The sequence below is a fragment of the Phaethon lepturus genome, unplaced genomic scaffold, assembly GCF_000687285.1.
Source record: "Phaethon lepturus isolate BGI_N335 unplaced genomic scaffold, ASM68728v1 scaffold5937, whole genome shotgun sequence".
In the NCBI taxonomy this organism is placed as follows: Eukaryota; Metazoa; Chordata; class Aves; order Phaethontiformes; family Phaethontidae; genus Phaethon; species Phaethon lepturus.
In genome coordinates, this window is record NW_010549684.1 from 26,417 (window position 1) to 41,644 (window position 15,228).

A 15,228-nucleotide genomic window follows, 5' to 3' on the forward strand; every position below is an offset into this window, starting at 1 on the left:
AATTAAGCTCTTCTGAATAATGCCCTACAGTCTGTTCACGTACTATGTACGAAGGATTCACAAGGAAAAGATGAAGCCAAAAAAAGTAATATTTGATGGGAGCAGAAAAGAAAGTTTTGACGCATTCCGTAAACCTACCACAATTCTGCTGTCTGCCTTTGCTCTGGCGGAGGTTTACAGCTGAAGTGCTTGTGCCTGCGGTAGTGGCTGTGCTCAGGGGGATGTACCTGTCTGCGTGACCTCCTCAGGCCACCTTCTCCTGCTCTCGCTCTGACTTAAATATGCCCACTGCACTGTCGGCTCTCTGAAGGGGGAAGGTGACTTTCTCTAACGGTGCTTGAAAGAAAAAAAAATCTCATTTGTGACCATGGTTAGGAAACCAAGCTGTACTTCCACTGGCAAACCTGAAGATCTGAGGGTGGGATGTGGCTTCCACAATGAATTACGCACCTACTCCCAAATTATTGCGGTGCGTATAGATATCTGCAGAAAGGATCGCACCTGTAAATCAGACTGTTCAATAGCTCTTACTGTTAAATTGACTTCTAGTTGTCTTTAGTGCTGCCTTCTCCTCCTGCTCTCTAGCTTTCATCGATCACTTTTTTCCTGCCATGAGTACCCCAGGCCATAGCTATGCGTGCCAGACCCTGTACGAGTCCAACCCTCCCGTCATGCTGCAGAGGAAATGTAAGGTTAATCACACGGAGGGCGATCTGCCTGTGCAGCCGATTGCTAGTGCAAAATTACTTAGAATTAAAAGCTATTCAATGGCTTAAGCAGCACAAAGCACATAAGGAGGAAATTTTCCCCTCCATCAGAGGGCACAACTCGAGAGGACCTGGCCCGGGGTGTGTCCGGGTAATTTGCTCCTGCTAGCTTTGTGCGCAGCCATCTTCATGCTTTTCAGAAACTCCTCCTGATTATTCCTTAGAGGGTGGTGTGCAAGGATAGACAGGGAGGTCTCAAGGAAGGGTTGATTTTAGGATGGCACATTTTTTCCAAGTGCTACAGTTTACTCTATGCCAGGTCACACTCTACTTCTCATGCGTAAAACACGTCTGTAAAACACAAGCGGAGAAAGCGCCATTTCCAGCCGTGAATCATTGGATTCCTCTTACGAGCCGACAACAAAGATGCCAACGACAGAGTAATCCACTACGACCTTCTCATCGCACATGCTATTGGTCCTCCTGGTTATCAAAATCCTGCATATTCCAATGGCAAAGTAGTTTCAAAACGCCTTGGGGAGGAATTACGCACTCTGAATCCGCGGACGCAGCCGGGGCGCAGCAGCGCAGCTCCCGGGGCTGGCAGGATGGGCTGCAGGCCTCCGGGGGAAACGCCATTCCTCCCTCAGTCCTTCCCACCTCTACAATGGGATGATGATATCTGCTTATGTTACAGGGCAGCTGGGGGCTGTATGTAAGTAACCTGTGAAAGACACCTTGAAAGCCTTTGATGGTGGATCTGTAGCAGCTCCAAGCCTCTAAGAACAGCTTAGCGTTACACACGCTTCGGGATTCGGAGCTGGCAGACAGGAGACGCAGCCCGTGGGCGGCCGACGCGGTATCGCGCAGTTCCCTCCGTCCCCCCGCAAGGCAAAGGGTGGCCCGAGCGCTGCAGGGAGGTAACGTGCAACAGGGTGGATCATCACTCCAGCCCACCACAGCTTCACAGGAGATCATCCCAGTAGAGGTCTGCTCAGGCATTCTCCTCTTGCGCCGAGCACGGGTGACAGCGCGAAGTCGCATGAGGGGCTTCTCACCCCTCACCCCTCCCTACCCGAGACCTTGGCTTGGAGCGCGGAGATGAAGTAACAGCCCTTGCAAGCGCTCCTGGGGCTGGAAGGTCGAGAGTATTACACGGCATACACACAGCTACAGCAAAGCCGGGGCTTGCCTGAAACAACTAATCATTGAAAGGTAACACGGACAAGGCAGCAAAGCAGCAGCATGCTCAGTATAAAATGCAGGCTATTTTTGCCAAGAAGATGACGTGTTCTTCAGGTATCAAAGGAGAACGGGCATCCAAGGATGAGGCTGAAGAGAGACCCACCTACAGGGAAGCTCTACAGCTCGGCAAACAGTTGATGTTGAAACAGTCGGTGAATGGTGAATAGTTGATGCTGAAATTGGGAAAAGACTAAACCAGGGTCCATAACAACCGCAGCTGAACACCAACCCACGATTTGGAAAAGGCCGAGGTTTGGAAAAGGCCAAGCTGCCTTTCGCACGAAGGTGTGGGTCTCAGCCCCCTCCCTGATGATTTCTCATTGACCTGGGCAGCGGGAGCAGAGCAGAATGGAAGAAGCAGAGGGAACGAGCAGGGTTTTTCAATCTACTCCTGAAATTTGTCCCGATTTTCCTGCCTGCTCTCTACCTTCACTCTGCCCAGCCTGCCGTGAGCAATGAGAGCGTGGCACTCTGCCACTTCGCCACATCTTTGGGTATCTCTAAGGGCTTTCAACGCTCTTTGACTTTTTTAAAAAAGATTCAGAGCCTACATTTTTAAAATCTAATTTACCTTAAAGTGACCCTTTGAAGAAAGCAGCCCACCCTGCTTCTGATGAACACCAAGGACACAGTTTTACGTAGAATGTGTTCATTTAACTTAACGTTGCTGCGGGACAGTTACGCACCATTCTCATCGGCCTCCCTGGAGCCCGAGTGCATTGCAAAACTGGGCCTCTCTTCTGTCCAAATGAGACCCTAAAACTCAATGAACCCTTTCGAATGCTTTTGTCCTAAATATTCTTGAGATCAGAAAATAAATCTAAGCCCTGCTAGATTTGGATGCCAGTCGTCGCGAGCTTTGCTATCACCCTGTCGGACACAGCGGTTTGGGCTGAGCCAGCCTTTAGAGCAGGGAAATGGGGTCTGCACAGCACAACCTGAAAACGCAACGATCGTGTTGGATCACAGGGCTGGATCGTATTAGAAACAGGGGGATGTGACACCACCTCCGCGACACAACCTCGGCCACTCTCTTCCTACCGCAGACTTCCTAGGATGGGCCAAATTATTTGTTACAAGTTTCCCCAGGGGCTGCCATGGGAAGAGAGGAGCCAAAATCTCTGCGATATCAGTTTACGTAACTCCTCCTCGCACAGCTGTGCTGGGGAGGTCAGCAGATTCCTGCCCAATTATTCAGCAGCGTCTGTCTCCTGACTTTGGAAAGAGATGTTTGATTTATCCTTGCCAGCTCCATGGAGCTGCAGTGTGGGATCCGCGTGGGGGAGGACTGCAGCTGAACGCATTTTGTGGAAATGCTGTTTTCATTCAATGTATTTAGTGGAAGATCAGTGGCATTTTGATGCCCTGTTCCACCTCAAGCCCAGTCACACCGGCTGCAGAGCAGCAAGCTGAGGGTGAGTGCATATCTGAAGAACTGGGAACAGGAAGAGACGGGAAACCCTGCTGCAGACACGTCACTTGGCTTTTCTGGTCTCTGGTTTGCTCCCAGGAGCTTAAAATTGTGCTGCTGAAAGGCCACAGCAGGAGGAGGGTTAGATTTTCAGCTCTGGAGGTTTCGCTTGTGGGCCAAATTTACACCCAGGGTGATAAATTAGGCACAGAGTATATTGTATAGCAGCTTGCATATCTGTATGACTATATGAGCAGGCTAAACCTGTTCCCTATCCAGAAAAGAAAACACAGATTGTGAAGGACTCTAAATTCAAGCCCTTTCTGGATTTTACCATTGAATTAGCAACTAACAACCTAAAGCCTTCTCCTGCCCTCCTCCAGCTGGCTCCTCTGGCTGACCCTGATGTTCTTCTCCCTACACCTCCCGCGTTCCAGCGTCCCCTCCGGAGCTGCTCTTCCTCCTCTGCCGCTGCACGCCGGGCAGCGAAAAGGCAGCACCCGCCTCGCCGAGGCGGCAGAACGCCAGCAGGCTGCGGTCAGCACAGCCCATCAGCGCGAGGCCTCCCGCAAAACCGGGCACGCAACTAACACGTGCGTATCCCTGCAAAAGCGGGACCGAGCAAATGCATTCAGGGCTAGCTATTTTGGTTATTAGAAGGAGCGTTTTCTTGTCGTGAATATGCCGTATCTGAAAGCTAAAGTACTTTTTTTTCATAACTGTTCTGAATATATAACCAGTCAATTGCTGGAATTCATCCTTCATGTTCAGCTACCTGCCAGCCAGGGAGACTGACAGGAGGATCAAATTCCTGGCAAGGCTCTGTGGTCTGCACCCACAGAAACCTTTTATCTGCAGACAGCACCGGCCGGCTCAGCTGGGCACGAACGCGGACCTACCTCGGTGGGGCTGTGGAAACACTGCTCCTTAAAAACTTCATCTTACCCTTTCCTTTGGCTCTTCGGTCACCTTCACGCCCGCCTCGTGCTACCTCACGAGTTGGAACAGCAGCACGCCTCGCCTGTCAGCCTGACCCATCTTCCCACCCCGCTGCAGGCTGGAGCCGGGCCTGACCCGAAGCGCGGCATTTCATGGAGATCTGCGTTACTGGGAGGAAAAGAGAAGGGGTGGGAGGTGCTGCAAAAGTCAAACAGTGTTTCCTTGTGAGTCAAAAACACACTTGAAGTAATAAGAATTGTCCCAGTGCTGCTTTGTGTTTGCAAACAAGATTTTTGGCTATCCCTGTGAGACCTATTTAACCTGTAATAAAAGCAGGGCCGTTGTTCTGGTGCAAAGATTACCTCAGTGCTTGCAACAGAAGCGATACGGGAACTAGACCTTCTTACACTAGAAGGGCTCAGAAATGTCTCTTTTATCTTCCCATTTGGAAACTTGAACTGCAATGGAGTTTGACAGGATTATTTTATTTACTCTATCTCCTATAGCACAGCTATTTCTGGCTGACTGTCTGGCTATTGCTATTAAACTAGTCTCATTTTGCTTCTCATCCAACCTGCTTTGCTCTCAGAGCTCAAGGGAAGACAGGAATAGCAATAAGCCACACGCTGGAGTTTGCGTTGCCTCTTGATTACAAGAGACACATAAAAAGTGCAAATGAAAACTAAATGTGTTTCATGCAGTCACCGATCCTTCTGCGCTGTCAGAAAACACTAAACACGGAACCCCATCAAGGACTGTTTGACTACTGGGGCAAGAAAAGCGTAATTTGGTGCAGAAACTCTGTTAACCCTTCATACTTCATACTGCCATTTCCAGCCTAATGCCACAGCACTCTCGAGCCCACTGGGGAAATCCAAACTGTTACCCAGAACAGAAAAAAGACGATCCTCATCTATTACATGATAAGCACCTCGAGCATCCCCCAACATAACAGGCTATGATCATAATTAATACCGCGTGTCTCAGTCCTGGATGTTAAGTACTATGATTTGCAAATTTAAAGCATCTCTGTGTCAAACTCTCTCAACTTCAGGGGGATAACAAAAGTAGATCCTGTGCCTTGAAGGCAACATCTTTTAATGCCACCATCATCAAGGATTGACTTCATTTCTTGGTAATTACGGTTAGCATACTGGAATATGTATTGCTCTTTCCCGAGTGTAGACATATGGTAAGTCAAACCGAGGCCAGTCCTTGCTTCCTACACAGCTTATTCCCTTCTTCCTTTCCAAAAGGCATTTTTGCATTAGGGGAACCAGGGACAGTCTCTTCTGAAGAAAGCACCACTTTGTCCTCACGCACACTGCAATGTCCCAACCTCTGGTTCAGGAAACACAGACAGAAAATTCATTAGGAGAGTCTGACATTAATCCAATAGCTGCAAGTTACCCAGCTTTGCAAAGAAAATCTAAATCATGAGCTCTTCCAGCGACCCTTTATCAGGAACTGCAGATGTCCAAACTAACTCAGTGCTCCCCTTCTGACACAGGTTCTGGAAGTGTTCTGCAGTACCTACCTACATCCACTGGTATTTCAGTATTCTATTTATTGAACACTGAAAAGGTTGACATGGCCGTTTCATCTGATGGAACTTCTCACTTCCTCGCACCAGAAAATAATCAGTGGTGATATTAGGAAGTGACCAGCAGTGCCTCTGGTGGCAAAACCTAAGCCAAAGAGATTTATTTGTAAAGCTTGGAAACAAGTTTTATTTGGGAAAATTTTCCTACACAAGTTGCTTTGCGAGGTGTTTGCCAGAAATGAAAGCTGGCTGCCATGGTGTCAGCTTCTCCAACTGCTGCCACCGCTCTTATTCATGCAGCCCTCGTAAATCTTAGTGCAAATTTCCTGCTTGGAAGAAAGACTTAAATATACCCATACTGGCGGAGATAACATCTGTCAAGCACATTTGAATGCAGCAGTTTATAATTACTCATTTTCACAGCCTAGGTCTCTGTCTGAAGTCCTGTCAGTTATCCACAACGCGGTGGTCACGGAAATGCATTCAGGATTTCTCAGTCCGAGGGAGCGGAGCTTACGCTGGCAACCAGGGAAGGGTCTGAGCTTTGTCCCTGGATCTGACCAGTGCCATCTGCCTGACAGCTGAACTACATTAATGACTGGTTCATTGCAGTCATATTAATATAGTCATAGAGCTCGATATAGTCATATTAACGACTATACTAATACCTGGTTCTTTGCATGCAAACAAACCTTCAGCCAGGTAATCACCCAGCTGCCCATTTGGAAAGACAGACCCTTGGCCCAGCTCCCATCGCAAAAGGAGAAATCCTAGGAGATGCCGCCAGCGGGAAGACAACAAGGACGTTCACGTTCAAGGAGCTGCTCCCACCGGCAGCTCTCAGTCCATCCCACCCATCTGCTGAGCAGCGGATCACCTTTATGAGACGAGTGAGGAATAGGATACACGGGGGTGATTCCAACCTGCAGAGATCTGGGAACACCCACAGTTTCAAAAGGCCAGGCTGATGCTGAAACCTTGCTTGAAATATTTGGGAACAACTCATAAATACAGTGAATGTGATCAGTGAGCTCCTGGCTGTCAGATGGCTGGCCAGGCATTACCAATGACCTTCCGTGGGCGCATCACGCAGGGCAACACCCAGGTGGTAATCTCAAGAAGAATCACCCTGAGAGTTATCCTCCCTCACAGAAATGTCTTGGCCAGATGTCCGACAAAAGAAGGCCACACAACCTTGAAACATTTTCAGACATCAACAGAAAGGGACGGCACAGCTTGTGGAGAGTAGGCCATATTCAAAGCAGACGGGTTTATCCGGAAATACGTTAACTGCTGCTGAAAGCAGATAGCTGGATACTAGAAATACCTCCGCAGCCAAGAGAGCTTATTCCTTAGACACAGGCAACACTCGACGGATCAGTAGGAAAGAGGAATACGGTAATTCTCGGTAGCATATGATAGGAGTCCTGCGGAAACCTTCCCGGGCCACCTGCCTGCAAAGCGGACGGACCAAACCTGATCCAACAGACAAATGGTAGAAATAAAGATGGTTTTTGAGTGTGGCCTGTGCCTTGTCTTTAGAGCAGACAGAGGACAGAGCAGTTGAACTGGAGCAGTCTCCGTTGTTTACTGGCCGATAGCAAAACTGCTATGAAGAGACCCAAACTTACCTGGGGGTGGGGGCACACGTTACTTTGCACACAGCGCTCACCTTAAATGATGGGCACAAAACGAGTTGTTACTTTGGCTATAGATAGAATTTTTTAATACTCCGCCTGGGCTCAGCAGCAATACAGCCAGCTCAAAGGACCAGCAGCTTGCAATACAGCCACGAACAAGGGTCACGGGCACGTACGCAGCCGTGTGCTCTCTTGGGACTGATACACCCAGCACACCGGCTGGCTGGAAGCACAACGCTGCTGAAATTTTTGCAGCAGAAGAAAAACTGGCTTTCACTAGCTCTTGTCCAGATATTAAAGGAATTCATACAGCATCTTCCTGGACCTAACATACATCCACCGGTATCAGAGAATGCCCCTAACACCTCACCTTAGCCTACAGGAGCGAAGCTCATTCCAGCCAGTTTCGCCACGCAGAAACTATTTCATCTTCCACGGCACGAACTAGTGAGCAGGAATCTGACAGTCTTTGCCCACTGTGTAACAAGTTTTGCAGAAAATGGAGTTCAAAGGGAATGACAGAGAATACCACCATCCAAAACTGCCACAGAGCTTATGATACCGAACTGTACCTGTTCCAGCAGAAACTTGTGTATCAGTGTCTGTCAAACCACAGAATCCATCTGCATTACTAGGGGATTCAAGAGCACAGAGCTGTTGCAGCTGCAGACATCTACCAGGGCGGCAACAGGTAATGAAGGTGAGGATGACGTGCAGATAACTGCAATGAAGATCTGGAGGAGTGGGAGATCTTGTCTGAAATACATGCTTGTCTCCTAGAGCCTCTCAGGATATCTAGCACGCTTTCTTCAAACTAAAGTAGCTGTGATATATTTAAGTAAGGAGTTGGTTTTAGCTCCTTACTTCTATTAAAAATATCTTTCGACCAATAGAGGGTAAAATTCAACCATTATAATGAAAAAATAAACATATTCTCAAATAGACTGTGTCATTATTAAGGATGATAACACCTACTCATTTATTACATCTGAAGAAAACCCATATATGCAGAAGATTTTCTGAAGAGGAAGATGCACTGAGATGTGCCATCGTAAGTGGTACCAAAGCTGAAAATTTTTATCAGGCTCATTGACTAAACAAACCTCACGCAAAACATAGGTCAGGTTGTCTGTGAATTTTTTCATTGCCTGTGTCTGGAATAGGAGAGGTGCTGTTCAACCTGCTGCTTTGGAAATCTCTAAAGGACTTAATTCTCCCTGCACCCAAGGCAGAGGAGTCGGCAGCCCTGGGCCAGCCTGAACTCTGAGACCTTCTGGAAATCTCAAACTTCCCCTTCTGGACTCAGACAACTCCAGTTCCCTGAGGGTTTGTTGAAGTGGGACATGAAGCATATTTCAAGCTCACGCCCCTCTCAAGCACTTTAAATCCCGTGACCGGCACCAGGCTGTGCTGCAGATGAGCCCAGGACATGGTGCTCTGCCCAGCCCTGGCCCAGCGCAGCGGGAGCACCAGCACCCCTGCAGACCTGCTGTCTTCTCCCTGCTCTTGGGGACGTGTGGGGCATATTTCATATCCCTGAGAGAATAATTTTAAAGCATGGGGTAAGGAAGGCTGGCCCCAGCTTCCCACACCATCTTATAAATGGTGCTTCACTAAGAAAGCCCCAGGATATAGTGCTCTGGCTCTAAAGCAGAGGTTATCCTGATAGACGGTTGCCTGTTGGGGTCTGTAACAGCAAAGCCTGACACAAGGGTCAAGACAACACAGGTTATAAAACATTCAGATTTATTTTACATAGGATGCATGATCCCAAAATGTGAGCTACTGCTCCTCTGAATTCCATACTCAGACAATCTTTATTAATAATGTTCAAGGAAAATATTATCAAGATGGGAGAGTCCAGCTCTAACCCTATCTCCCCTCCTACCCCAACTCTCTGAAAAATAACAACTGCACTTTGATGCTGGAAAAAGAGATGGAGAACGAGAATCTACAATGAGGTGTGAACCCTGGGCCCATGCTACCGGGCTCAGCAGATGCGTTACCACCCTCCGCCCTGCCACCCTAAAGCTCAGTGGGCACACTGTCCCACAAGACCTCGGCTGGTGGCGGAAGAGCCTGCCAGATCCTGACATGGAGCCAATCTCTCTGCCAGGAAGACCCAGACAACTAAAATCTGCAGGGCGTTTTCCCGTGAAGGAACCTCTTGTGCAGCATTGCGACACACACACCACAAAATGCCTTTTGAATACGTAAGGGAAGAGGACAGTGTCACACCAACGCAGTTCGCATACTGATACAACCTCTGAAGCCCCCGGCAGCCTGCTGTGAATTGCTGAACGCTCTCTGCTCATACTGATGGCCACGGAAATCCCAGCTCTGATTTTCCCAGGAGTTAAGGGAACGCTCGATACCTCTCTGGATCAGGTATCTGATCAGTGCAAGCCAAACTGGATGTTGCCTTATGAATCAGAAATTCAGGGTCACACTCAAAGGGTAGGAGGTCAAGATTAAAAACTGAAAGCAGCTGTGTACTTGCAGACTAATTTTGACAGTTCTCGGAACACCTGACTTTGTTATTGTTACTCTGTGGGGTTTTTTTGCTTGTTTGTTTTGTTTGTTTGTTTGTTTGTTTTTTACAAAGCCGGGAGAGAAGTAAAAGGCACAGCAACGAGACGGGTTAAAATAAGCACATGCATTCCAGAAGGCAAAATTTCAGTCAACCATGACTCAGGAGAAGAAAGTGCCACCCACAGAGCTGCACAGGCCGCAGCTCCCTGTACCACGGCAGCGGGCAGTGATGCCGCGGTGAGTCAGGAGCCACCCACGCCCCCACCCACGCCGCTTCCTGCGGCGGCAGGGCACTCCTCAGAGGGCTGCCACGCGGCGCGGGTCTCGCTCAACCCTTCCTTAGCATATGAGACGTGACAGGAACAGAGCCCTGGTGTGTTTGGCCGGAGACGTCTGCAGCTCGCCCTCGCTCCCACTTGAAGCCAGGCCAGGGGATTCCCTCTGCGCAGTTATCAGTATTTCTGCGCTGAAAACGTCAATGAATCCCCATCTGTCGCAAGAGAGAGGCACCCAGAGCTTAGGAGCTCTGTCACTTGGCTTCGGACGGTTGTGACGGTGATGAGCTGGGATCACCTTAGCAGGACTACAGCAATACAGCTGCGATGCTGCTGCTTAACACAGCTGCTGTGAAAGACAGTTCACCCGCTGCTGTTAATACTGCAACACATTAGCATCAGCATTCTTCACTACCTTTCTCTACCTTCATGATGGGTTTCGTGGCAGAGATATGCCCTATAAAATCCAGCACAGCAGCTACATGAGGATGAGGCTCAAAATACATTTCACCAAGCGACAGCACATAAACCCTGCTACAGAGCAGGCTGCTGCCCGATATTTCTTTGAGAGGCAGCGATCATCATTTTAACACAGTAATTGAGTTGGCTGCCCAAGTGCCAGGTTTCATAGTTCATATAGAAATTCTAGAGCTCTCTAATCCTGGATCATATGCTGCAGCCAAAACGCAAAAGTAGGAGTGAGGCAACAAGCCGAACAAGGGGCACCTGAGAAAAGGGCATGAAATGAACAACTGGAGGCTGGATTTCCCGTGAGCATAAAAACCCCTCTATCATGGTATACTCACCGTCCTGTAATTCAGTATTTCTAGCATGTGGACTGCCCTTCTCGGTGCTATTCCATGTCCTCTTCCGCACGTGTAGCAAACAGCCACCTTGCCCTAAAAACCACTTTGGACTGGAAAGCCTGTCCGCAGCATGTCCTTAGCTGTGCTGCTTTCTCCCTGGATGTCCTTACCTTCTTGCAGAGAACCATCTGGTGATCAAAGAGAAAGAAAACACGCTGCTGGTTCCGTCCATAAGGCTGGTAAATCCAGGACATCTCTCCCGTGTAGATCAACTCTGAGCTGCGGTCCAAGATATCATCTCCCTAGAGGGCACAGAGAATGAGGCCGAGTGAACCGCCGCTCCCAGCCAGGGCAGTGGCTACATTTCCCTTTGCAGGATGGGGAGAAGCAATAATTAAATAAGATGTTGGCCCTTCTGCAGCGCTCAAAGCCACCCCATCTGACTTCAAACCATAAACTAGAAATAGGGGATAATTCTGAAGGAAGAGAAATGAAGTAAGTGTGGACACTCGAAGCACGGTCATTACGGTTCACACTGCAATGAGGAAAAGAGCTGCTCCGGACACTGACCCCGTTCCCCCCTCTCCAGGCACCCCCAGACCCTGGATCTCGCTGCAGGTGCTGGTGGCGTCCTGAGAGCGAAGCGTCTTCCTCCTGCCCACAACAGAGCAACTTTGCATTCAGGGTAACAAATTCCCTGGCACCCCCTCCCTTTAAGACAGCATCCCAAGGCACGTCCCCTCCTGAAATCTCAGGCCAGCTACCGAAGATCATCTACACTGGGATATCAATTCCCCCACCCAGGAGGCTGCCAAAACTCACCCCTCCAGATTGTCACATCTCTTCCCACTCGTTCAGGCAATTACAGTCCCTTCTCCCATAGCTCATTAGAGCTCCCCACCTCCAAAAAACTGTCAGGACCACCCCAGCTCTCTGGCAACCTCCGGCCCCCCCGGCTGGCAAGGCCTCCCCGGCCGGCTGCCAGAATGCCCTCACCCTTTCTCTGCCTCCGGCTAACACTTGTTTTCCTCTCCAATTTTTTTTTAAGGATTCATGAGCAGATGGTCTTGAAAACACAGCACTCTCTCTCCCACTCTCCGAGAGAACAAATGCAGTCACCCTCCACTAATTGGGATGAGCTGGACTTTTTAAAAAGTTAATTAAAATCTATTTATTAAAAATAGGTGAATTCACCACCACCTGCCCTGTGGGCATCTCGGTGCATCTCACTCAAACACCACAGAAGGACTCAGGATGACTTCAGCTAAAAGGTAAGGAGCAGGATTCAGGAGCAAGTGAGAGAAAAGCTTTTTTTTGGCTCTGAAACTAGTGCAGTTCTGGCTTTGATATCAATGTAGAACCAATTTCTGGGACAAGACCATTCCAAAATCTCAGCAAACAGCTTGCAAAGGTTCAGCCAGCTATGGGGGGCAGCTAGATAGACACGCTTCTCTGGTACCGCTTACACTTGTAGGTGCCAAAGCAACCGAGAGTCATCCCCACTCCTAATTTCTTGCTGAGGATTTCAGACTGCTGTTCAGGTAAATGTGTAATTAACCTCTCAGCATTGATTGGAAGCGACTCCCTGAGTCCCTGGGCCCTGTGACAACAGCAACTTCATTAAGTCGCTGCATCATCATGCTGCAGCACAGACTTCCAAATCGCCTTAGCGAGGTCTTTATCCACCTCTCCATCTCACTTCCGTGGCTGTGGTATCTGAAGGCCTAATTAGGGATCACTTCCCAGGAACACAGAGGGTCATTCCCAGAGGGGATGGGCCGTGCATCATGCAGTGTCTCAAGAGTGCGATGTCAGGGTCCCATTTCAGCCCTGATACCTCCTGGCCAGAAATCGGGGACCCGTGCGCTGCTGTGACAGCTCAGGTACACGCAAGCCCTCGCACAAGAAGCCTCTGAAGAAAACACGTCGGCTCCACAAACTGTGGGCTTTCCTGGTTAAACACGAGCTTATATGGAAAAGATTCATACAAGCCTATGGATGGGAGCTTTTATGAGAGGGGACAAGAAGTCTAGAAGAGGCTGGCTGCTAAAAACAGAAAGCCAGTTTTGTCTTTTACTCCCGTGGTAGCATCTCAAGCCTGAGGACACACGGAGGACTCTGTAAACACTTCTACTTGATTAGCCGAATCCAAACTGTGTAGTCCCTGCAAGCAATATAAAACAAAAAAAAATTCAAAACTGAAATGATAGGATTTGTATTGCATTTTTTATGTTGGGAAAACAATTTATATATACAGTCTAGAGGCTAGAAATAGATGCCTTAGAATGCTGGGTTAACAAATTTGGAAATATATATTGCAAATAGTTTTGGACTAGCACAGGGCTGGCCAGCCTTCAGCCCTCAAGAGCAGCATCTCCACGGCCCTGCCTGTTCCTCAAGCCCTCGGCTGCTACAGCAGTACACCGGCGCGGATGCGCCGCTAGAGCGGACGCGATGAACCTTGAAAGGCATTTTTTTTCCCGACACAGCTACACCACCTCTCTGAACAGCACGAACTGTCTTCTGCTAGTGGAGCCTTCCTACCGGGGCGGCTCAGGGGGTCAGCTGCAGGGTGGTGGGCAAGGAGCGAAGCGTTTGCTTTTCTGCTCCACTGCTACCCCAGCATGCCTCGATACTTGGTCCTGACTTGGGGCAGGCTTTCTGCAAGGCCCTTCCCAGTCCTAGGCCTGGATGCCTCCAATCCTATACAAAACTAGGAAGACGTTTTCTTTTCCTTTTCCATTTTTTGCCAAGCAGCTCCCAGAGAGGCAGGATCACCTATATCCTTCTGTAAGTTAAGAGAAAGACTGCTAAAAAAGGAAGAAGCTGAACTTTTAGTTACACTGAACTGGCAGATGTCCTCCTGACTTCAGCAGAGCACAGCGGCAAAATGGCCAAGAGAAGACTAGATGACCTCCTGAGGTCTCTTCCAACTTGAGTTACCCTATAAGCCTATAATAAAAAACCTCAGCCCTCCCCAGCCTGCATCAAGGGCTTCCAGTGTGCATCCTGCTACCTACAAAGAGCAGCAAAAAGCAAGCCGACTCCTCTTTTCTTCATGCAGTCACAGGCAGAGTCCAACTACTTGGTGTGCAGTAAGGGGAGCAGGTCACCCACAGCTAGGTTGGACGTGCTTCATGCCCCCTCGAGCTTGCCAGCGCTAGAACAGGGCTAATCCTGACTGCTGCAGCAGAGGGTCTGCTCCCCAATTACGCTACAGGTGACGGCCACTTTCTGTAACGAGGAACTGGGAGGAACCGAAGGGTTTTTACCAGTGTCGTGAAAGAAACGCTGTTGGGAGCACCAACACGAGGGAAGGCACGGCACCGCGAGCTGCGGCACGTTACACCTCCCAGTCTGCCCCGCTCCTTCCTCCCATGAGCAAGCGCTGTCCCAGGCTCAGAAACGCTCACCAGCCCATGGGACCCGCTCCCCTGCGCCCGAGCCCACCGCCTGACATGGCTCTTTGCTGTCACCGCTGGGCACAAATCCCCTTTACTAGTTAACATTCAGCGAGCAGGGCTCTCTTCTGCCTGACACTGCTGTTCTTTAATTAGAGATTGACAGGCTGATTAGCACTCTGGGCTATGGAAAGATCAGAAAAAGGAAAGCGAGAGAAATGTTGTCCTTTTCATCAGGCTCATTTTTTGATACCTTCTGTTGCTGGCGGGGGGGGAAGGAAACCAGAAGAATTAAAAAAAGAAGGATCTGTTTCAGTCCCTGATGCAATTTTTTTCCCAGGAGGATTTCTCATCAGGCTGTCCTCACTTTGAAAACACTCCGTTGGTTGCATACATCTTTTTTTTCATGTCATTCTTGGATGGAATAACGTAATATTAGGCTGAGGCCAACTATTATATATTACATAATTAAGGGCACCAAGTCTTAATTTAAAGGACCTGTAAATAACAAGAATGGGAAGACATTTAAAAAGACAGTGCTCATTATATTTCTCAATTACATATATTTTTCCCTTCATGTAAATTTAATACTCTTGAAACCTGCCAAAGTGGCAACCCATGGGAATCTTTGGTAGCAATATCTAGTTATCTACATAAACCAAAGTAATCTGTTTAAATAGCAAGTTTAAACCAATCCAGGCTGATGAGCAAGGCTCTCTCCTGTGCCAA

The 15,228-nt window shown here is 48.8% G+C and overlaps 1 protein-coding gene across 1 annotated transcript in view; it reads right to left on the bottom strand.

Annotated features, from left to right (window-relative positions):
* The window catches only part of LOC104623280 (rho guanine nucleotide exchange factor 9-like), a gene marked incomplete at its 5' end in the record, with an annotated part of 37,429 nt that overhangs the window by 17,358 nt on the left and 4,843 nt on the right, over positions 1-15,228 (bottom strand). The window contains one exon of the mRNA XM_010290325.1: positions 11,269-11,400. Within this exon, the coding sequence (XP_010288627.1) occupies positions 11,269-11,400 (132 nt within the window). The remainder of the gene's footprint in view (positions 1-11,268; positions 11,401-15,228) is intronic.